The 21,599-nt window shown below is 48.5% G+C and overlaps 9 protein-coding genes across 9 annotated transcripts; 3 read left to right on the plus strand and 6 right to left on the minus strand.

Moving 5' to 3' along the window:
• Positions 1–743: 743 nt before the first annotated feature.
• EDB91DRAFT_1121572 (uncharacterized protein) lies at positions 744–2,966 on the minus strand. The gene is made up of 2 exons (XM_041318234.1): positions 2,587–2,966; positions 744–2,523 (listed from the first exon to the last, which is right to left on the minus strand). The coding sequence occupies exons 1-2, from the start codon at positions 2,794–2,796 to the stop codon at positions 1,063–1,065; spliced, it is 1,671 nt and encodes a 556-aa protein (XP_041179058.1). The 5' UTR covers positions 2,797–2,966; the 3' UTR covers positions 744–1,062.
• EDB91DRAFT_1271076 (putative diphthamide synthesis protein-domain-containing protein) lies at positions 2,955–4,998 on the plus strand (the record flags this gene model as incomplete). The annotated part of the gene is made up of 11 exons (XM_041324579.1): positions 2,955–3,131; positions 3,187–3,305; positions 3,358–3,435; positions 3,487–3,662; positions 3,714–3,943; positions 3,994–4,135; positions 4,188–4,357; positions 4,411–4,537; positions 4,587–4,676; positions 4,725–4,820; positions 4,870–4,998. 11 exons carry the CDS (start codon positions 2,955–2,957, stop codon positions 4,989–4,991), a joined length of 1,527 nt encoding a protein of 508 aa, XP_041179059.1. The 3' UTR covers positions 4,992–4,998.
• Positions 4,999–5,242: 244 nt separating this feature from the next.
• On the minus strand, positions 5,243–7,837 carry EDB91DRAFT_166934 (uncharacterized protein). Its single transcript, XM_041326291.1, has 11 exons — positions 7,492–7,837; positions 7,400–7,446; positions 7,200–7,347; positions 6,891–7,147; positions 6,780–6,843; positions 6,552–6,732; positions 6,303–6,502; positions 6,057–6,252; positions 5,930–6,010; positions 5,618–5,873; positions 5,243–5,562 (listed from the first exon to the last, which is right to left on the minus strand). The coding sequence occupies exons 1-11, from the start codon at positions 7,757–7,759 to the stop codon at positions 5,476–5,478; spliced, it is 1,785 nt and encodes a 594-aa protein (XP_041179060.1). The 5' UTR covers positions 7,760–7,837; the 3' UTR covers positions 5,243–5,475.
• Positions 7,838–8,438: 601 nt separating this feature from the next.
• EDB91DRAFT_1050338 (MoaB/Mog domain-containing protein) lies at positions 8,439–9,673 on the plus strand (the record flags this gene model as incomplete). Its single annotated transcript, XM_041313525.1, has 7 exons — positions 8,439–8,578; positions 8,632–8,712; positions 8,772–8,810; positions 8,860–8,936; positions 8,991–9,190; positions 9,244–9,383; positions 9,442–9,673. 7 exons carry the CDS (start codon positions 8,439–8,441, stop codon positions 9,671–9,673), a joined length of 909 nt encoding a protein of 302 aa, XP_041179061.1.
• A 59-nt stretch (positions 9,674–9,732) lies between these two features.
• Positions 9,733–10,422, minus strand: EDB91DRAFT_1050408 (uncharacterized protein; the record flags this gene model as incomplete). Its single annotated transcript, XM_041313530.1, has 3 exons — positions 9,733–9,931; positions 9,991–10,116; positions 10,172–10,422. 3 exons carry the CDS (start codon positions 10,420–10,422, stop codon positions 9,733–9,735), a joined length of 576 nt encoding a protein of 191 aa, XP_041179062.1.
• Positions 10,423–10,582: 160 nt separating this feature from the next.
• On the minus strand, positions 10,583–12,724 carry EDB91DRAFT_1236396 (cytochrome P450; the record flags this gene model as incomplete). Its single annotated transcript, XM_041321452.1, has 10 exons — positions 10,583–10,673; positions 10,724–10,990; positions 11,046–11,070; positions 11,139–11,177; positions 11,227–11,416; positions 11,720–11,826; positions 11,848–12,026; positions 12,084–12,259; positions 12,345–12,460; positions 12,520–12,724. The coding sequence occupies 10 exons, from the start codon at positions 12,722–12,724 to the stop codon at positions 10,583–10,585; spliced, it is 1,395 nt and encodes a 464-aa protein (XP_041179063.1).
• A 1,428-nt stretch (positions 12,725–14,152) lies between these two features.
• EDB91DRAFT_1345806 (uncharacterized protein) lies at positions 14,153–15,355 on the minus strand. The gene is made up of 3 exons (XM_041325861.1): positions 15,012–15,355; positions 14,692–14,948; positions 14,153–14,378 (listed from the first exon to the last, which is right to left on the minus strand). Exons 1-3 carry the CDS (start codon positions 15,260–15,262, stop codon positions 14,194–14,196), a joined length of 693 nt encoding a protein of 230 aa, XP_041179064.1. The 5' UTR covers positions 15,263–15,355; the 3' UTR covers positions 14,153–14,193.
• Positions 15,356–15,398: 43 nt separating this feature from the next.
• On the plus strand, positions 15,399–16,833 carry EDB91DRAFT_1335406 (uncharacterized protein). The gene is made up of 4 exons (XM_041325493.1): positions 15,399–15,985; positions 16,056–16,137; positions 16,346–16,509; positions 16,569–16,833. The coding sequence occupies exons 1-4, from the start codon at positions 15,893–15,895 to the stop codon at positions 16,677–16,679; spliced, it is 450 nt and encodes a 149-aa protein (XP_041179065.1). The 5' UTR covers positions 15,399–15,892; the 3' UTR covers positions 16,680–16,833.
• Positions 16,834–19,494: 2,661 nt separating this feature from the next.
• Positions 19,495–21,417, minus strand: EDB91DRAFT_1121601 (uncharacterized protein). The gene is made up of 6 exons (XM_041318235.1): positions 20,713–21,417; positions 20,394–20,657; positions 20,175–20,331; positions 19,981–20,122; positions 19,831–19,931; positions 19,495–19,777 (listed from the first exon to the last, which is right to left on the minus strand). Exons 1-6 carry the CDS (start codon positions 21,302–21,304, stop codon positions 19,594–19,596), a joined length of 1,440 nt encoding a protein of 479 aa, XP_041179066.1. The 5' UTR covers positions 21,305–21,417; the 3' UTR covers positions 19,495–19,593.
• Positions 21,418–21,599: the final 182 nt, after the last annotated feature.

Consider the following 21,599-nt stretch of genomic DNA (forward strand, 5'->3'; position numbering starts at 1 on the left):
GAGTCCCGATTAAGCCATCTATCTCGCTGCGGCTATGCAATTCTCGGGATTTCGCAGTCTGATTGGTACCATGTGGTCTGTGGACGAAGAGGTTGTACGGCAGATCGTGTCTGCTTTTTACAGCAACCTGGTTGATGGATCAGGGAGATTGGACTGCACCCGGGCTGCGGTAGCATTGCACAAGACTGTGAAGACATTACGGCGCAAGAAGATTCCACTGGAACAGCAGATCGTGTTCATTCACATAGGTGTCTAGTTTGACACTCCACTGGCCATATTGTATTTTCAATCTTGGTTGCTTTCATTCCCTCGTCCTATTTCTTGGTGATTAAATATTGATGTTGCATTGTAGCGAACGAAAATTATGAGACTGCAGATTTGTAGCTCGCAGCTCTCTCTGTCCCTGCAAACCGTCTTACAATCTTCGAGGACGCATCTTGCGACCGTGTATAGGCCGACCCGAGTAGAGGTCACATCGACTCGGTGGTATCCACCGGACCATAAACACACGCGGCACCAGATAATGTTGATTCCTGTTGATTCATTAGCCTCGAGGTTGTCAAATACATATAGGTCATAAATCTCAGTTCGTGCTACCAAAATCAGGAAAACCTTGAGAGGGTCTTTGATAATTTGCAAGCTTCTTAACATGGATCCTTCTGTATAAAGTTTATTATAAGTTCTAAGAATGATGATGGACCGCGCATGTGTCATTCAGCGCATCATTGATCACGGAGAACAATCCTCAGCGCTGTCTTGACAGGCCATACGCGGACAATTATATTTACATAATGTTCTGGCGCTCAGCGCTGACATTACGCGTCACCAGCAAAAACCCTCGTCGAGTGACAACAAGTACAGCACCTTTGGTATTCAATTCGACTATTGACGCGTTCCTAAAATTGTAAGAGAACGCCGCATATGGTCGAGAACAGAACAGATCAACGTGAGAGCGGTAACGCAAAGGATCACATATAAAATACCTCCGGGTAGTATATATCTGCCATGTGTCTCAGCTAATAATGGACGATTGAGTACAAATGTGTCCGCAAGCCGCAGTACCTATGCAATGATGCACGAATCGTTGGACTTGATGTCAACCTTATCCATCAACAAGCGATTCCGCGTCCTCAGATCCTCAACTTCCTCTTGTAGGGCCCTCGATTTCTCCCTTTCCTCCCTCCTCAGCTGAATGAGGACAGGCAAGAGATCCCTGACGCTCTTCCAAGCAGCGAAGCGCTTTCCTATCTCCACACGCACGTCATCGTCCAGCACACGACATGAACGTGCGCCAAACGATGTCCAAGTTACGCCAACCTCGAGTTTGCATCCAGGTGGACACAAGTGGCTCATGAACGCAGCGACGGCGTCCGGGTCGCGTGCTCGTGACGTCCCAAGAGATAAGATGTAAAGAGCTGCAAACGGCTTCAATTTGGGCGTGGGAGGGATCATCGTAGGGGTGGCATCAATAAAAAGACCTAAGCGGCGTAGCTTGGGGCAGTGGCGGGCAAACGGGACGAGAGCTCGCAGGTCAAGGGGGAATTCATGCATGACAAGTGGTTCCTCATTCAGAGTTAGACTCTCAAGGGACGGCCACCGGCTTGCAAGTTCCTCGATCTCCTCCAGGGTAATGTTAACCGGGTATTTGTGCATGACCTGGAATGTAGTGAGATTTGGGAATGAAAGTAGTGGTTTGAGTGTGTTGAACGTGATTTGGTCTGCAGGAACGAGCTCCAGTTGCCCGGTTATGTGGTGCGATAGTAAGATGTACAATTGGGAGAGACGGCGGCATCTCTCTGAGAGCGTGACGAGCAACGTGTGTAGTTCCTGTGGTTTGTGTTCAACATAGGTGTTGATGTATAGTGATGTGAGATTGATGGGTGCAAAGTCTGCATTCATGAATTTCATGACATCCCTAATGCAAGCAGTAATGGCTAGGTCCCACAGCGCAGGAAAAGCTCCTTGCTCAAGGACAGGCGCAAAGGAGTCTACATCCCTTTCGTCACCAAACCCTTGCTCATATCCATATTCGAATTGCACGATGTTGATATGTTTCATCCGCGAAAGCTCAGAAACGATGGTCGACGTGAGGAAAAATTCAGGGAAAATGATCTTTTTCAGATCCGGAAGACCTCGAAGAAGCTCCAGGATGGTTGTCTCGATGCATTCCGCGCGGTAGGGAATGCGGAGGTCAAGTAATTGGAGGTGGGGCACGCGGACGCAGATGTCAACAAAAAATGGAGTTTTAGTTTTGTAGCGGAAAGGAGGCGCAGATATGATGAGGTGCTTCACCCGCTGATGCATGAATAGTGTGGCTCGTTCCATGCAGTCGACATCTTCAAATAACCACTCCAGAGTATGCAGATTCGGAAGCATCTCGAGGGTTGTCCTCGTCCTGGCCATATCATCCAGAAGACCAGAATAGTCCGCGTCCATCTCCTGTTGGAATCGCAATGTGCGCACGCGATGAGCATACTTCTGGAATCTCGCCCAGTCCGTTGAGTCTGGCAGCCCATCGAAGTACTACATAGAAGTTATCGAACCAATTAGCAGGAGAACAACAGTAAGACAGACTGGATGACGCACATGATACGTTCCCTTCGCTTTGTATGGCCTCAAGAGAGTAAGAAGTCGGGGAAGGTCGTCTACCTCTCTCCAAATGCAGTCCAGAGTAATCTCTGACCATTGCCTGCAAACACACGCGTTGATTACATGGTCATCTCCGTCCATAAAACTAAGGATGGTGTCCAGCAGCTCCGGAATGAATAGCACCCTGTGAGGCTGCATGACAGACATCGATGACACTCGAAAGGACAATATTCTTATATCATTCGATTTCGATCATGCAAAGTGCTGGCAGACAAGGCGCTCGCCAGCCTCGGCAAGTTCCGTGACTCCCTGATCATGACCGCCATCAATTGATATCTAGTGCTAAACCGTTAACAGAGATACAAATGACAGACGGCCCCGGTGTCTCTACTTTCTCTGCGTCGGGGGAGGACGCGATAACCCGCACCATCGAGTTGAATATAGATGCATCTACGGAATCGGACATAGCCCCGTCTGACTTCCTTGAAATTTACGCGATAGAACGAACAGTAACTGCGATCGTTGAAGGGAACTTCAAACGAGTGAGATCGATCCATGTTACTTTGCCCAGGCTGATAATAGCTCATACCAGTATAGACAGCACTCCAATTTCCTGATGAACTTTTGTGTCATTCTGTCCCAATCTACCGTTTACTCAAGAGTAAGGCAGGCGAGGGTCATGATATCTACGTCTTAGCCGACACTTCCTACGGAAGGTTAGTCATCGTTCTGTCTAGAAAGCATTTTGTGACCGGCTTTGAACTCCAGCTGCTGTGTTGACGAGGTTGCGGCACAACACGTCGATGCAGATCTAATCGTCCATTACGGTCACGCTTGTTTAAGCCAGTACGTGCCAGAGACGTCCCCCAGTTTAACGCCTGTGACATTTTCCTGTAGACCTTCCAGGTTGCCCGTAATTTATGTCTTTGGAAAGAAGCCTATTGATGTTGACGATTGCATCAATCAACTCGGCGAATGTTTAACCATTAAATTACAGCAAGATACAAACAGTGATAGTAATAGTCGACCAACCATTTTACTTCGTTATGACGTAGGATATTCATACCGGGCAGGTGATTCAAGTTTCTCCTTGGGATAGCAACATAAACTTACCAGCAACGCAGACGTAATTGCCCACAGGTTGCAGAGTAGACTGCAGTCCTTGAATACTAGGGTCTTGCACCACCCACTGCCAACTCGACTCGATCCTAAGACCACCACGCAAAATCCCCAGACCCTCGAGCAGACTGGTGCAGAGATCGACGAAGATAGCTGCACGAATGTTATCATCGCGTATATCGGTGGCGAAAGCCTCAATCTTACGAATCTATTAATGACACACTCTCAATGCGAGGTGAACTATGACTTTTGTTATTTAATATCAGCATCTTATGGATACTTCAGGCATATGCATACGACCCTTCTACGAGATCAGCTCGCCTGCAATCGCATAGGACCAATAAGCTGTTGATGCGGCGCTTCGCGATGGTCCAGAGAGCACGAGACGCAGACGTCTTTGGCATTCTCGTCGGCACGTTAGGAGTCAGTCAGTGATGTTATTACTCGTCATCTTCGCGATCTCTAACACTCATTTCTAGCATCGTATTTACCTCTCATAGCCCACGTCAGAAAGCTTCTAGCCCGCGCGCAGAAGAAAAGCTACACCATCAGTGTTGGCAAGCTGAATCCTGCAAAGCTCGCGAATTTCATGGAGATCGAGTGTTTCATATTGATCGCATGCCCTGAAAATAGTGTGATAGATGCTAAGGTTGGTCTGTCTTGTCAAAATTGACCGAAGTACTCACTCTCTATGGTGCGCAGGAGTTTTTAAGACCGATCGTTACCCCTTTTGAACTTGAGGTCGCGCTTCAAGCTGAAGGCACTTGGAGTGGACGATATGTACTGGATTTTGGGAAACTACTTGCCGGAGACTCCGACACAGATCTAGGTAGCTTCCAACGGTATTGCGTCTCGATTTTTCTACACATTTTATTTAGGTGCTATCGATGAAGACAATGGGGACGATCCAGATCAACCGACCTTCTCGTTGGTTACTGGAAAATACCGACAAGCAAAACGCTACGGCAGTAAGTACGATCTTGACCTACTTAGCCTCTTTGTCTTACATTCCAAAGCTCAAGACAATGAGATGCCAATGCAGGGGACGTCAGCTGCTCTTACTCTTCGGAACCAAGATGGTGCTGTCTCTAAATTAGCTGACAGCGCGGCAGGTGAGTGGTCTGCTGCCACATCATTTTCTTGGTCTGATATGTGGCGCAGCACTGTTTCTTCACTCCCGCTCCTATCAAGGGCTAGAGACCAAAATTGGAGAAGATCTTCCTTCTGTCCTGGAACAAGGTCGCAGTGGTATCGCTCGTGGTTATTCTGACGATCATGCATGAATATATCACGCATTTGCATGTCTGAGTTTGATGCACTCACGGAACCTTGTGCCACCCCTCAATCTTCAGGAAGTAACAGTGTATGGTGGCTCGCTGCTGGACAGAACTCTTAGGCTAGTTGCATCTGACACTGCTTACCGTCAGTGAATTGCTGGAAGGTACAAGATCCTAACTATCTGGAATGCCGCAGTGCCTGCTACATACAAGCCCAACGCTCAAGTATTGTCTTTCACATCAGTGCAAGAAACGAGTGGAGTGAGCGTGGTATTGCAAATGATATGCCTTAGAAGATAAAGAGCAAGATGTGTGAAAGCATTAAAAGTCGATAACTCGCGAAATCTAACTCGTCCGTCGATGTCCAATAAGGGTTCCGCGCAACCCCACGAACCCTTTTCTTCCGTTAGTCTGATTTGTTTTGAAATTGGACAGCGATAAATGAGGAGAGGGGGTAGAAGTAAACACCGCAGTCGCATCCGTATCACCTTCACATCGCCATCGACCTCGCGATCTGCGCCAACTGCTCTGCCATCGCGGGGTAGTTTTGTGTGAACTCCAACTGTGACATGCTTGCCTGTAACCACCTCATTAGACACGGAATAAAAGCCGATGCGCTCGTATGGACTCACATATTGGTATGTAAGGGCGTTGACCAGCTCGGGTTCACTGCGTGCCAGCTCCGCTTGCCTCTTGAACATCTCAATGGCGCGGTCAATCTTGCCTTGTTGCAATGACAGCTGCGCAAGCGTAGCAACTGCAGGCTCGCATTCGGGATCAATCCGCAACGCCTCATCGCAGCACCGCTCTGCAGCATCAATGTCTTGCTTCCATTGGTAGATGGCAAGGCCCTTGTTAACAAGAGGGAGAACATTCACCGGGGGAGGCCTAGTTGAGTGGAAGGTGAGTTGATATACTGAACAGGCAGAAAAGAAAAATCATACTTGGCACGCTCAAGCTCCACAGCACGATCAAACTTATCAACGGCGTCCTGGAAACGCTGTTGATCCAGCAATAGCTCGCCACTGCCAATTCATTAGATCAAAACCGTCAGTCAATGCAACTACCCACTAGTAGTTCTGGGGCTCGCTTCGTTGAGGGAAATTGGTCATCGTCCGTCGGAAAGTTGCCATACTCCGCGCAAGTTCACCCATCTTGTACTGGGCGACGGCAAGCTGGATGTGTGAGAATACGAATGTGTCATCGAGTTCGCTGGACTTGGTGTAGTTCTCTGCAGCCTCCTTGAATTCGTTGGTGATGAAGAGAACTGCGAAGCCATGGGTGACGGGTTGGCCATACAGGAATCAGAGTGCTCACCTTGTCCGCGGTGGTAATAGATGTCGGGGTCCTGGGGATTGTGCTTGATCGCTTGCTCGAAGCACTCGAAAGCCTTTGCACCCTCGCCTTGCTCCATGTGCACGCTCGCGATCTTCACCCAACTCTGCGTCAGGGAGGGGAAGAGCTTGACGGATTCATACAGGTCATCTTTAGCGCCAGACACATCACCCATAAGGAACCTATGCAAGACTTAGTCAACGCATCTCAGAGGAATAAGAAAGTGCGAACTTGAAAGTGCCGCGAAGGTTGAGAGCCTCAGCTTTGCCTGTCTCCCATGAAATGCCTTGCTCCATTGCCTCGTTCACGAGAGAAACAGAGTGCGCATAGTCGGCAGCTTCTAGAGCTCGTAATGCGAGAATAAGAGTGTTATCACCGGTTGATGGGTTCTCCGGGAGTGCGGGTAGAGGTCCTGTGCGAGGTTAACTTTTGGAAATAAATGCAGGTGAATATACATACGGATACGGAATGCCGCAAAGTAAGCTGAGATAAACGTGAATGAGGGAAGTCGAGGTTCGCGTGTCTAAGACCAATGAGTGATGCGCCAGTGGTTTCCAGAATCTTACTCACCGCAAGGACACCAGCAGCTTTTTCCGTCGCGATCTTCTTCAGGACGCGTTCCACGGCCTGTGCTGCTGTCTCATTTTGGAATTTCTCCAAGATAGTGGCAGCAGTAAAATCCCGCAGAGCCTCCTCGTTTCTGGACAAGGCTTCAAGAGCGTTGGCACGCCTGTTCAGCGCTTTCACGTAGTTGGCGTCAGCACGCAGCGCCTCGTCACAGTCCTGGACCACCAGCTCATACTTAGGAGGCGTCATGTTCATGTAACCTGTATACACGTGAGACATGCCGTCACGATGATATTGGAAGGAGGAACGCACATGCCGCACGGTTGCTGTAGTACACAGGCTCTGGTTTCGTTGCCACCTGAATTGCACGCGTATACATGTCCACTGCTTGCTGGAATTTTCGGTTTTGGTATAGCGTGTTGCCCCGTGTCTTGAGCGTGCCTGCCAATTTTGTGCGCTCCTGCAGGACTCGTGTCAAAGTGAACAGGTAACTCAGGATTGAAAGTACTGACCTCCACTGACATCCCTGCAATCTCTTCCGCTGATAATGGCGCATCCTCTATGTGCTGGTGAGCGTGAGCCTCCAAGTTGCAGTGATACTAACCTTCTTGCTCGACGACTTTGGGCTTTATCTCTTCAAGTATAGGCCCGTTTGCATCGTTGACAGTCTTCCGTTTTTTTGAAGGCTTCTTTTTGTCTCTTGTCTTGCCCTTCTCCTCGTCACCGCCTAGACCGCGCGAAGTGGAAGCATAATAAACAACACCTCCAACAGCGAGCGCTGCAGCAGCAGTTCCGATAACGACGGCCTTCTTGTTTTCGGCGACGAAATCTTGTATTCTCTCGAAGTAGGAGGTCGACGAGGTAGTGGTCATGGTGGAGGAGCTCTAGACAAACGGCGGTGACGTGCAAGGTCGCAGAAGCTCGGCTTGAAACTACCCGCCAAAATTTCCTTCAAACTCTCGTGGGAAATTACGTCACATGTATTGCTGTATACTAGCGTCCTCACCCGGTAGACTACTATCTACTCCCATGAGTAGCCTGTGGCAGTGACAGTGCCTGTCGTTGTTATCCGCGTAGAAACAACAGGGAATCTCTGGACGACTTTTTTGCGTTGTCTGAAGTTCTCCTAGCATGAACCAAGGATTATTTAAGTATATGGCCGAATGCATATCCAATGGATGCATGCCAGATGACCGCAGTCGCATCATTTCAGATTGTGATTCGTGGACATACCGTTGCGCTTTGCTTTTCGTCCAGCATTTCAAGTTGTTCTCGGGAGTCGGCATCGGCTCTCCGACCCTAGTATCTCGAACATATCACCTGCATTATAATTAGCGGTGAGCAAACTGATTATCATCCAGTTCATGTGTATCATTTCTCACTAAATCTCACATGTCATGGACCGACTCCCAGCCCTGCGTTTACCTCTCACACTTTGACATTGTTCAACCGTCGCCCGCCAGTAGTTGACTCGTAGATACTTGCTCCACTGACCTGGTGTTATTGGTACAGGTCACTGTGTCTTCATCACTACCACCCCCCTCTGCTAAGATGGAACCTCCTCAGCCTGCCAAAGATAAACTGCTACCAAATCCTCCAGCCCCAGTAGTGGATTTCCCCATTTCCCCAATTCCGAAGAATCCACTGGGAGAAGGACGGTACATTAAAACTGCTGCTGCGCTCATCATTGGGTATGTCCCATCCTCTGAAAGGGCACGCAACTAAAATAATGGACAAACTATAGAGATGAAATCTTGAATGGAAACACTCTGGACCGTAATTCGAACTACTTTGCGCGCTTCTGTTTTGAGAATGGTATTGAGCTGTGAGATTGAGTTCAACATATTATTTGTATCCCCGCTGATTTTCTGTACGACGATGCAGCCAGAGAATTGAGGTCATTGCAGACGACGAGCTCGAGATGTAAGTTCGTCCTTGCTATCGTCAGAAGATAGCATTAAGAAGATTTTAGTCTTGAGGCTAGCCGAAGGATGGTCCAGAAATATGACTTCGTTATCACCTCTGGTGGTATAGGCCCCACTCACGATGGTATATTACCTCGACCCCTGTTATGGCTGCCGGATCTAAACACCTCTTTTTGAGATATCACGTACGCTTCGCTCGCAAAGTCTTTCGGACAAGACCTCAAATACCACGACGAAACTCTCGCGCGTATGGAAGAAGCCAGCCGACACCGCACATGGATCTCACAGCAAAGCGAAGAGCAACGCACCGCTCGCAAACGCATGGCACTGTTTCCGGAAGCTGGCGAAGTTCTTTTTGTCGCTAGTGATATCTGGGTTGTGCGCATTGTCCCCCTCTTCACGTGGCATCTTATGCTAAGATATCATTGCAGCCCGTGGTTCGACTGGAAGGCAAACTGTGCATATTCCCGGGAATTCCATCACTTTTCCAGAAGCTGCTAGACAATTTGAAGCCTTTCTTGCCTCTACCCGCAGAAGATGCACGTCCCTTCCGGCTTCAAGTCTTTACTCCGTACGTCATTATTATTTGTGTACCGCTAGCAGATCAAGCTTCCTGACGATGATTGAAGACTTCCGGAATCGTCCATTGCGCCGTTCCTTACAACTCTACAGAAGCGCGTCAAGCCTGAGAATATCCGGATAGGCTCTTACCCACTCCTTCAACCAGGGGCACACGTTGCGCTAATTGGATTAGACCGTGAACGTGTGAAAGAGCTCGGTTTGGAGGTGGAGAAAGAGTTACAAGGTCGTATACTGAGCGCAGAGGAGACCGATGCCATGATCAAGGCAAAGAGGCAGTGATGTATGAGCGTATCACGTTACGCACTAGGGGGATAAACGATCTAGTAGTTGTGAAGGGCTCAAAATTTGGCAGGCTCCGAACTTCCAGGCTGACTCCACTGCTCCAGTTTAACCTCTCCTGCAAGAACGTCCCTGAGCAACCCTAGGGTTGCCTTCGCAAAAGCTACCATGTTCTTCTCTCTATCTGCGACACCCGTGTCCACGACACGAGTCGCAAAGCCGTCCTGAGACACGACAGCAATGCATGTTTGCCCTGCTCTGTGAGTCATTGAAGTTAACGTCGAGTCATCGGTGAGTGGAGAAATAGTAATGCCTACACATGGACAAACGGCGGTCCAGGGACGGTAGGACCTGTAGCACCCGACTCCCCGATGCAGTACGTGACACCCATCTGCTCCCTGACATTCACTGCAAGGCCTGTGACGAGTTCTGGTGTGGGTCCACTGGGCAGGACGATTAGCAGTCGATGACAATGATAAGCCACTGCGATAAACGGACTTGTAGTTCACCAAGTTTTCGTCAGTCCAGCCCGCCCAAGCCTTCCGTGACTTCGTAGTGTACACTGTCGCTCCTCCCACAAAGAACTTGCTTGCTCCAGATACAGACAACAGGGCAGCTGACACGAGACCACCCGTTGTAGTTTCTGCCACTGCAATGGTCGACGAGGTCGACCTCAAAAGTCCGGAAATCTCAGCTAAGAGAGGCTTAAAAGAGGCGGGAGGAAAAGAATAATCCTCTGTAGGCTCCATCACTGTGGCGGACAAAGCTATCAGAGATCATCAGCTGACGCGCTAGCGTGAGTGATCGTCCTCTTATAACAGCTCATTCGGAGTCGCAACTCAAATTTAGACAACAGTCACGTATGTATGTAGAAGCTATAATTACCCATCCCATTGCAGCCTGAGGATGCTACACAGAGGCTCTAATCAAATACTGCAAGGCCGCGATATCCATTTCTGCATTCCGCGGAGTGATACTGCAAGGGAATGGCAGGGGTCGCCTAAGGTGATAATCAGTATCTCCCCATAAATCATACCGGATACTACGTACACAGTGAGTCTTACAGGCCATTGTGGATTGAGCTCAATCTCTGCACCAGTTTCATCTTTGGCCTTCGAAAATTTGAAAATCGCAAGCAAGCAGGCCATTGAAGACCATAAGGAAGCTTCAGCAAGATGACGACCAGGGCAAACCCGTCGTCCAAATCCCCACACGATACTCACGGTATCGTCTGTCAGAGTACCGTCCGGGTTCAGGAAACGGTCAGGATTGAATTCAGATGCGTTTCGATATTTTTCTTCGTTGTGGCACATCGCCCTGAGAAGGATTGCGCTTCAAGATCCAAAAATTAGAGAATAATTATAATCCTTACCAAACATTCGGGATGATCGTAGTACCTGTACTTCAATCAGCATCAACTGAAACAGACGAAGAGAAACTCGCATAACTTTGGGTATGTAATAACCTTTGTAAACGTCGCTTTCGACAGCAGCATGCATGATCCCTATAATTGGTCACTGATCTGTTTCTGTTGTGCTGGTAGAGCAACGCACCGAAAGGGAACACTGGGTGCCACCGCATGCACTCGCGCAAAATGGCGTCGACGTATGGCAAGGATGAACGATCCTGGAACGTTGGAAGTCTACTCGTGCCAACCACGCTCTCGATAAGATCATGCGCTCTCTCTTGTACATGTGGGTACAGAATCATGGCAAGGATGAAGTTCATCAACACACTGGCCGTCTAGTATTGGTCAATATGGAACCAAATCACTGACTGCTTCCTGCCTACCGTCTCAGTACCACCTGTTGGGGAGACGACCTCATTCAGCCTGAGAAGATAACACTGAATGATATATATGTACTCACCACCAAAAGCAGTCGCTGCAGATTCCTTTACCGCGTTCATCTGCCAGTCTGAATTGCTGTAGCTTTTATCGAGCGCTAACAAATGGTCAGAGACCATACAAGAAGAGACACATCCTTCCGTCTGAGAAGTATCTGTGAACAAAGCACTTCACATCATGTTACACTTACTATATCACGCTTCCGTATGGGCAAATGGAGTTTCCAAGAAGTCTAACACTAATTTCTTGGCTAAAGGTGCTACTCTCTTGATATGCATTCCGGGCAGCCAAGACGGGAGGCAGAGCACTACGGATTAGACATTAGAACCTGCTGGATGGAATGGATGACAAGGCCTACAGGATGGGAAAGCATTGAAAAATACAGCCGTCACCGGTGTCATCTCCCTCATGACATCCAAGCCCTTCATCATACGCTCAATCATATGGTCATCACGGCGTGCTGCATTATACGAGTACACAGCAGATACGATAACCGAAGCTGAATACCTGAACATCGTTCAAAACCAGCGGCAAACAGATGCACGTAAACAAAATCCGGCTCACACGTCAAGGTGTGTTGCGTAGTGCAAAGGATCCTCCATGAGGTTCAATAGAAGTTCGTGGGCTTTTGTCACTTGCATAAGCCGAAAGTTGGGTATCATGTCTTGTCGAAAGGACTGGTGAAAAATCTTCCGGTGAAGCCGCCATCTGCTACTGTATCGCATGAATGCAGTATTGTACTCAAGGACCGAATCTACGATTTATGACTATCATCAGTGAGAAGAATGCTCAATGTTGTGATAGTTCATACAGTTCAGCGACTACGATCTCCGGTCGGTCAGAGTAATTCTGTGACCGATGATCGAGGAGGTCTCTTGCAGTTTCCTCCGAGTTGACAACAATTTTATCTTGACCAAATAGTCGGGTATGAACCATGTCACCTGGAAAAGCATGGGTTACTACTGGTAGTCGAAAATGGAGATTTTGCGGGACCACTTGCCGTATTGACTGCCCCATGCCTGGTAAGTAACCCAAGGCGCATCCGCATCGCTTGCCAGCGCACTGCCTAGGAGTTGGAGTGAAGTCGGACCTGGTGGCAACTGAACACCGGAGGGCAGCTTTGGTTTGGCAAAGTAACTTCTGAATGCATAACTGATCGCAATGACAGCAAAAAATGTGACAAGTCCGCCCGTAATATCAAACATAGCAAGAATGGACTCTGGAGGGTGAACGATCAGTGAAGAGGGATAGAAAGGGTCTATTAACGGTTACTTACTAGGGCTCGGCCTTTCAAGGGTCACGATAAAATTATCCGCGGCTTAGCGGTCATCGGGCGGGCAGTTAGGGCCATCAGTCCCAGTGACGTATTCAAGGACTACATTGTTGTCAAGATTCTCGGGTCATGATATGAGCACAAGTGTTTGCACATGACATAGGAAGTTCTCTGCGACCGTTAGCACTATTCGCTCAAATCAAGTTGTCTTCGACCCGATTTCCTCGGGAGAGGGCGCTCCCTTGGCACTACGTAGGGATTCCACGTGCGAAGCCATGTCGATGTGTCCACGTACGTGATTCATTCATATATCTAGTGCACTGCACTGGTTAGAATAGCTTTTATCCACGGTTCCTACTTACCGACACTCGGACTCTTCCCAATGGATCACGCTCGAACGCCGAAGGCTAGGCCGCCATTTATAACACGACACCAGTTTGCTGTCATATGAACCTGCAAATGGACAATCAGCGCTGCCCCGTGGAATCCATGCGTAAAACTCGCCATCATTGTTGGCCTGCCACTAATATGCACCAGGAAGAGTTGATGGTTGTGGATAGAGCATGAAGAACGAACACCGAGGATGCGTAGAGTAGCCCACCTTCAAGCGCGGTATATTGGCCTTCTAAGCGGCTACGGGGCATGATGGTTCAATGAAGAAAAGGACGAGCGATACAGAGGGTGAAGGATGGGTTGAGCCAGTAGTAAGTGGAATGAGCAGTACGAGGATAAGAAGGGGGGTAGGGATATGGAGACTGTGGGTGAAGTTGAGGTGAGTTCCAGCTGGTCGGAGCGATAGATGCTAGTTTCGCTGCGACTCAAATTGGATGATTGACAGAGGGCAGCAGAGCCGTACTGAAGAAGTGGGCAACAGGGGGTTGAGAGTCCTTTAGGTGGAGCGGCGCGATGAGGGGAAGTATTGAAGTGACGTTAGTGCTTGATAAAGGAGGACTGAATGTGGATCGTGTTATATGTAGCATGAGGGAGTACGTAAGGCGTGCTCGTAAAGCAGACCTCGGAGGAGTTCGAAACGATATGTGAGGGGGTTGCGCAATTGTATCGCGGGGAGTGTGAATTGGCTGTAGCTCGTCTGGATGGGTGCCACAGCTTTATCCAAAAGGGTCTCGCTCTGATTGTGATCCAAAAGAAGCCGGGGGATTGCTCCTAGATACCAGAGACTTAGCCAATCACTTAGAAGGGCGTGCATCGTCTAGTAGCAGGCCCCCACCCCATACTTGATTCTGAGGGCAGGGAATTGACGAGTCTGTTTATTGAACATGGTGCAACTTCGCGATCACATTCTGCCGACTAAATCCTGGTGGTGTTTGGTATGCCTTCTAGAGGCATCTAGGGAGATTGACAGGTTCTTGATACAGTACTTGTGATCCATACCGCTATGTCCTATGCATTCGTGAGCCATTCGTCCTCTAGTAGCTCCAAGGCGGTAGGTCGTGCGCGGGGATCAATAGTCGAACACCTCCGAATGAAAGCGGCAGCAGGCAAGATGTCTGTCTCGTCCATATTATGATATGTTCGAAGAAAACTTTCGATTGGATTAGGGAACAGATTATGAACGCGGAGCGTTCCTTCAAAAAGAATTAATATTCGCTTGTTGATGTAAATGAAAGCGTGATGTTTTACCTTGTTCGTCAAAGAAATCATTCCTGCGTTGACAACCTTCTAAAAAACTAGGAGGAAAAGGACCAATATACTCGAGGATCCGCTAGAGATGGATATTGTCCATGTTCATGGATGAGGACTCCCAGAGTTCGAATAGAGCAACACCAGTTAGATATTCGAATTGTCGGGTTTTACATCTTGAAGCTCAGGTCGTCAGTTACGGGCTCCGGTACAGATCAGAGCTAAAATAAGTACCTGTGTGTACAAGGCCGCACTTACGGTGAAGGTAATCAAGAGCAAGAAGTGTCTGTTTGACTATGCGTTTAGCGATAGGAAAAGGAAAAGCACCACGCCCATTGGGTTTCAGCCTACGGAGGCTAATCATGTTCGCCCCCGGAACGTTGGTGATGATGCAGATGTGAGGACCATGGTGACTTCTTTCGGCTACCGCGTCGTAGAGGTGTTGGTAACCGGGGTGATCAGGATTGACCGTTTTGATGGTCCTAAGAGAGTCCACCATCGCAGGATATGCATTTCTGAAATGATCATGATCTTTATAAACAGGTTCGGCAGGTACTACCACCGGATGTATTTACTACAAGGTGCGCGCGAGCCAGACGCTGGAATGACCGGCCCATCCAAATTTCCTCGCGATTTCAAGCTTGCCCTCCCCAAACTGCTGTCCCAAAATAATGGAGTAGTACCCAAAGCCTTGCTCAGGCGAAAGCATATGCGGCTCTTCGTCACACACAAATTCTTCTCCATCGTCCTTGTCGTTGATCTGCACACAGACAGACGATTCGTCCAAGTGTCGTTTAACGTTGTGAGCCATAGCCAGTGAGGTAGACATAAAAGCAAAACGAGTAAATGGAGAAATAGTGCGATGTGAAAGCTTCTGTAGAGTACTAGTGCAGCGCTTTTTCTAAATCATGCAGAAACACTGAGTAAACATATTAGATGGCCAAATAAACATCATCATCATCATCATCATCATCAGATTCTGCGCGGTGCACCTTGAACTTGAATTTCGTTATTAAACGATATCATACACACAGGTGACAGGACCACGCAGCTGCATACCCCTTCTTTTCAATCTCTGCGACGTTTCAAATAAACTTCGATGCCCGTGTTATAAAGCTGCGCACGTGTACATTTTCGAGTCTAAGGGTTTTCGACTAGCGAACTTGTCAGACACTGTCTGGCAGTGTCTGACAGTACTAGTGTCTGTGGCAGCGTTGACTTATCACAGAGTCGACGCTTCCCGCAGATAAAGAGTTCTTGTCAATTCTGTGACTTCTCGCATGACATACTCTGATTCATCAGTGGGATGAAATGTCTGGGGTTGAGCGTAGGCCCCCGCCGTACAGATCTGAGGCCAACAATAAATCTATGGGCGGCAGATAGACTGCGAGTCGCTTCTGTCCGTTGACTCTGACTCCAGGACGTTCCAAAACATCACCGCGATGTGGGTGCCACGTGCATGCTGTGGTTCCTTACTTTATACCCCACCGGGATGTTGCAGGCACTGCAGTGGTTCACGATGTCTGGCACACGCATCTTCTTACCCTCAGGTGTTAGCTTGTATCCATTCATCAATCAGATGTCAAGATTCATACCGGATCATCTCGATAATTCCATCACAGCCTTGGGTGAGGAACCAGGCCACCAAGAACACCACCAGGATCCGGGAGAGAGACAGCGGAGTGCAACAAATCGCCACTACTAGTATGTGATATATATCTCCATTCAGCAGAAATTGACAATTTCCCCGCAGGCATCTGCGCGACTGATCTCACTCTTGGTCTCTAACGGATACCAGCTGGCTTCCATGTCATGGTACAGGCTGATGGTGCTGAATGGCAGACAAGCAGCAAACCACGTAGACCAGATCGTCGTTGAATGGAATGAGCGCGTACTTTTTTAAGTCTTGCAGGTATTGAAAAGGTTCTAGGCCATGCGAGCCAACTTCCAAAGTTCGGGTCAGGGTTTATGCCTCATTTGCATTGGATCTTATACTCGGTGACGGAGAACTCCGCACAGTCGAGACCTCTGTTGGAGAGTTACTGGATCGCAGTGGAAAATCACATCGTCCGTAACGTCAGTTGTAAATCACATTTGACGGGTGTGGATGAGACATCCCAGTCATCATATTTCAGCCTAAGGGTGAAGTCGTTTCCTCGTGCACTTCACTATTCTTGGCCGTGGCGCATTATGAAGATGACTACGCAGTCTACCCCATTACTCCCGTGAGTGATCAATGCATTTGATGTTCCGATGCCGAGACTTGTAATGTGCAGTCCACATCGTCTTCTCCCACGATACCGCAGGACACAAGACAGCAGGGATCTCGACCAGTTAATAAAGCACTTCGAACGTGCCGCTGATCTCTGCCCCGTTGATCATCCCTGCCGCACTGTTTAATCTAACTGCTGCGAAGTTTATTGCTTGTCAAGCTAATGGAACATATCCCGACCTTGATTTGCGTCCCAATGGTTGTTTGGACCGACCCGTCACCCAGCTCCATCTTGTCATTGCTCTGCTGTCTCGTTTCGTGAAAGGTGGTCTCAAGCGGATGCGTGATTTTGTTGTATTGCATGAGGGCTGACAATGGGCTTCTACTGGTATTTTTCTTCTTTGCCAGCTCACCCAAACCGTGCCGACCTCCCCATCCTGCCAAGTGGTCCGAGGAAGGCACGCACTATACGAATGCGCTGATTGGGGTGCTAAGTGAAATGAACAGGAAAGTACCTTTGGTGCCAGGATCTCGGGAGCTTCCTTTGGCAAGACGTCCTTTGGGTACTTCCCACTCTGAGATCATCTTATCATCGCCCCCGCTGAGGATGTGCTTTCCGTCTATGGAGAAAGTGACGCAAAAAAGCGGGGCTGAATGCTGGAAGATAGCGATGGTTCGTCGATAGCAGTACTCGGGCCGCGGCTCAGGCCAGAGCCGAGCCAAAGCCAGCCGTCACTGGCGGCTTTGGCCCGGCCTGGATTTTTTGCAAGCCCAAGCCGTCTGAAGCCAGGCCAAAGCCGCGGCTTTCGAGCCAAGCCGGGCCGGAACATCACTAAGTGAATCACTAGATGATTCCGCCAGCTGGATGTCGTGTATTGCTTCAATCAATCATGATGTATGGGCGCTATATTTATTAGCTTCACAATGTTGACTGTTGAGAGCTAGAGAACAACGCTGTATCGTGTGTCTACGACATGGCGGGAGACGACAAGGAGAGGATGGTCTACGACGTAGGTATATATACGTAGTCGGAACTATCCGAACAATGAACGATGACGAAGGGTGAAATGCCAAACTCTAACATTGACGGCAGTGATCGGGGGAACGCTGATCCCTTAGACTGTACCATGGATGATGAAAGCCAAGCAAGGAGACACGGCCCTGCGACATAAGAGGAATGGAAATCAATAGTATTGCAGAACTTTGGTTATTAGTATTACGAGGTGCGAGTATTTGAATAATGAATCCAGGATGCCGAGCAATTACTCATACTCACATTCGTTGCAACGCATGCCTGGTCGCATGCCTCTGGGATCTATCGGAGGCAATAAGGGGGGTCGTGCTTCTATGTTCAAGCTTACAACAAGACTACAAAACTGCGTCGTAACATATTCTGTATTCAAGTGTTCGGTTTTTCCTCTATTCCAAGATCTCCATTGCTCGAGCGGCAGTGAAATTTATTCAGAAACAAACACGTTGAGCATCTCAGCAACAGACTACTAACTCGCGCGTCGTACCATCAACCACACTGAACCGATACCAAAGCAGAAACACGACTCACTGTAATTCACCGTCGCGACATGCCACTCGCTCATGTGCATAGCAGGATTAAAGGCTACCACGCCGGTGAGTCATGTAGTTCAATCCAGGATGCAAATTACTCGAACTCACAAGTATTATGCATGCCTGGTCAGCGCAGCAGGCTTTTAAATAGCAAAAGACAGGACATCCTTCATTGGCAGGGTCACTGGCAGGTATTGATATTGCAGATATTGATGCCATCAAAGCAGCAGCAACGGCGAGGACAAAGGGGTTGAAACGCATGGTTTGTGAGGACGTGATATGGGATCAACTAAATGTAAAGGGGACAGTAAAAAGACGGCTTGCTTTTTATGTGAAGAACCTATCCCCCCTTTCGAACAGATGATATCTGCAATGCCAGCAGATTGCCAACTAAGATCTACCTTGTGAGGCAAGGTTTGCTATTGGCAATTTGGCGTGGAACACAATGTCTCCTTGTGGGGCAAGGTCAATGCCAGCTCGAATCCGCTGTCGGGAACTAATACTCCCTCAAGGACCGGTGATTATCTTTTGGTCAAGGCCTCGGTGGGATCGCGTGTAATGCAAGTATTTTCATGGACTGGCTGTATCAAATGATGACAGAGGTTAAGGAGATATCAAGACATCCGTTGCATCACACAGACTGGATCGATTGCATATTGCTCTCACCGGTCCCTGGTGATTCAAAAACTCGTCTCCATATCAGCACTTAGACAGAAAACCAAGCCTATACCTAGAACACGGAAGCAGGAGAACTCGTGTTTGACGTCGGTGGTCGTCACTGAAACAGAGTGTAGACAGTATTCCGATATGGCTCTCTAGGATCTGGTGAGTAATAATATTATAAATAGTCAGATGTACAATCGTCGGAAAACCTGCTCCTGAAATCTGGCAGCTTCCAGAGCACGTAACATCAGGGAACACAGTGCCAAAGGTCAGACCGCCATGCATCGACTCTTATAACACGATATCATATCGACTGTCATATAATACATGTATCAGTACAGCTAATACTAGAGACTGGAGACTACCATCGACTCACATTTCAAAACCAGAGACTGTCGAATCCATAACGAATGCACGTGGAAGTGGTGGGGGAAGAAGTTCTGTCAGCTTCCGAATCCGATGGTAGCGTGTGCTTATGCTTCGATGAGAATAAGCAATATTATCTGATTCTATGGCTCTTCAGCCTGAGGTCTGGAGAGCGACGAGACTAAGTAGCCAGATTAGCACAATCATTGAACATGACCTTGAGTGTGCCGTCTAAGTACTGGTTAGTGGCGGAAAGTTGTTTCGAATCACCAGTTGAGAACAACATTGAAACAACACGAACTAGTACAAGTAAACAATGATCAAGTGACAGTATAAGTATGATGACTTTTGTGGCTTCATTGCGTACCACCTGCCTCCTGCCGAGTCAAGCGTGCTAAGAAGCCATTAAGCATAGCATATGCATAAGGTTTTTCTCCTCGGGAAACAACTTCAAGAACGCGTGACAAACGACGTGACACTTCAGGTGTGCTACGGAACTCCATCAGGAGTCCTAGTTCCATTTTTTGAATATCGCGGTACCTGCGTTGATCGACAATCAAGAAGCACCACGATGTAAAACAAGAAAGCCATACTGTGCTGTGAACCACGAAAACGCCTCATCCAAGATATTGTTCTTAGACAAACTGGACTTGATTGCCCGGTACGCCAAAGCTTGTAGACGTCTATTCTTCAGCTTCGGGCCTGTCAATATGTGTACTACGAAGGAAGAAAGCTGCACCGACCTTTATCGCGAGTCTGTACATTGACTTGGGAGAACAGCGCAGAGTCTCGGTTGTCATATCACGTCGGCTATGCGGATCTCCGGACTTCAGAGGGTAGAAAGAAATCTGCCCAGTGTAGCAATAGTATATGTAGGAGGCCCAGCTACAAGAATGGCTTGAATCGTGTCGAGCTGATCAGAGCAGCCGTAACTTACGTTGCAAATGCCGTGTCCCGGACTAGCACCAGTCGGGGGGTCTGCAGGAAGGGTGGAGGCAGCACGAATGTGTCTGTTGAACGGCGACCTGGAGGTGGTGTACCAGCAAAACATGTGCCCGGTTGTGGATCCACCCACGTGTCCGTGGAGTTGAGGTCTAAGGAAAAAGTCGATACGAGAGGTCACACCTGTCACGGGGAGAAGGAGAATGAGACTCACCATCGCGGTCATCATCCGAGTTTAGAGCACTACTGGTGACGGTATCAGACAGATCGTACTCAACGGCTGCCTCCTCAGGGGAATAGCTATAACGATGATGAGGCAAAGGCTTGCTAAGCGCTCCGCGTTCTTGCCCGTTCACTTCCACTCCCTCTTCTTCTTCTTCCTCGATATCGCTATCGACTCCATAATCATATTGCTCGGCATCACTGATCAGCCTAGATTCGCTCTGGTAGTGCACGAGCAAACCTCCTTTGTCAGATGCTGAAATATGGATCCGTCATCATCCATCCACCAGGCAAAATGAGAAGCCACTGACAAGGGGGAACAGGCGCGATACTAGCGCTATGGGCTAAAACTGCGCTGTTCGCATATATGAAACGTGTTTCTCCCGGAGAACTCAAAGTTCTATGCTTGGACAGGACATAGTACTTTGTGTCGACGAATGCACCGTTATTCATGGACTGCTTGAGAGCAGACGCGGTATTGGCGAGAGGGTCAGCGATAGCTTGAACGAAATTTGCTCTCGTAGTGACCGTAAACCACATGTAAGGGTGTGCAATGATAGTGGATGGCGAAAAAGAGCCAAGAAGTACGGGCGGCCCATGGCCAAAGTCAGCAATCGAGACTGTTTTTCTGTCAAAGGAAGGAGCCTCTGAAGCAGACCCATCCTTGAGGTAAACAGTCACTGTAGCAGCGTCTGTCGGCGACGAGCAATGGGTGTGATCAAAGAAAACCTTCACTTTGGCAAACGACCAGCCTTCTTTTGCGTACTGCAGCCCAAAACGCCACCCCAATCCGAACTTATCGCTGTAAACTATAGTTGTACCCCCTTCCAGGCAGGCGGCAAGGCGTTGCGCCTTAGTCTCCAACTGAAAGATCGTTGTAACTGAATCAGATACCTTCTGCATGCTGGATGAAGATAAGAGGAGGATGGTGTAGTCGTCAGATGGGTGACTATCCGTAGGCAAAATAATGCAGAATAGATTATAACGGACTTTGAAAGATATTTGTAAAAGATAATCCGTATAGAAAACATAACCGTAACACATTTGGAATAAAATAATGGGGATTTTTTTCGGTAAGAACTGCAATGGATGATCTACTACTACTGTATCATAATCTGGTGAACGACAGAGAAGAGACAGCTTTTCTTGGCGGCGAAGAGGGTGTTAGCAGCCACAGTGGTTGCTGGAATTGAGCTTG

The sequence above is a fragment of the Suillus paluster genome (assembly GCF_016628075.1).
Source record: "Suillus paluster strain FC165 chromosome Unknown EDB91scaffold_15, whole genome shotgun sequence".
NCBI classification, from domain to species: domain Eukaryota; kingdom Fungi; phylum Basidiomycota; class Agaricomycetes; order Boletales; family Suillaceae; genus Suillus; species Suillus paluster.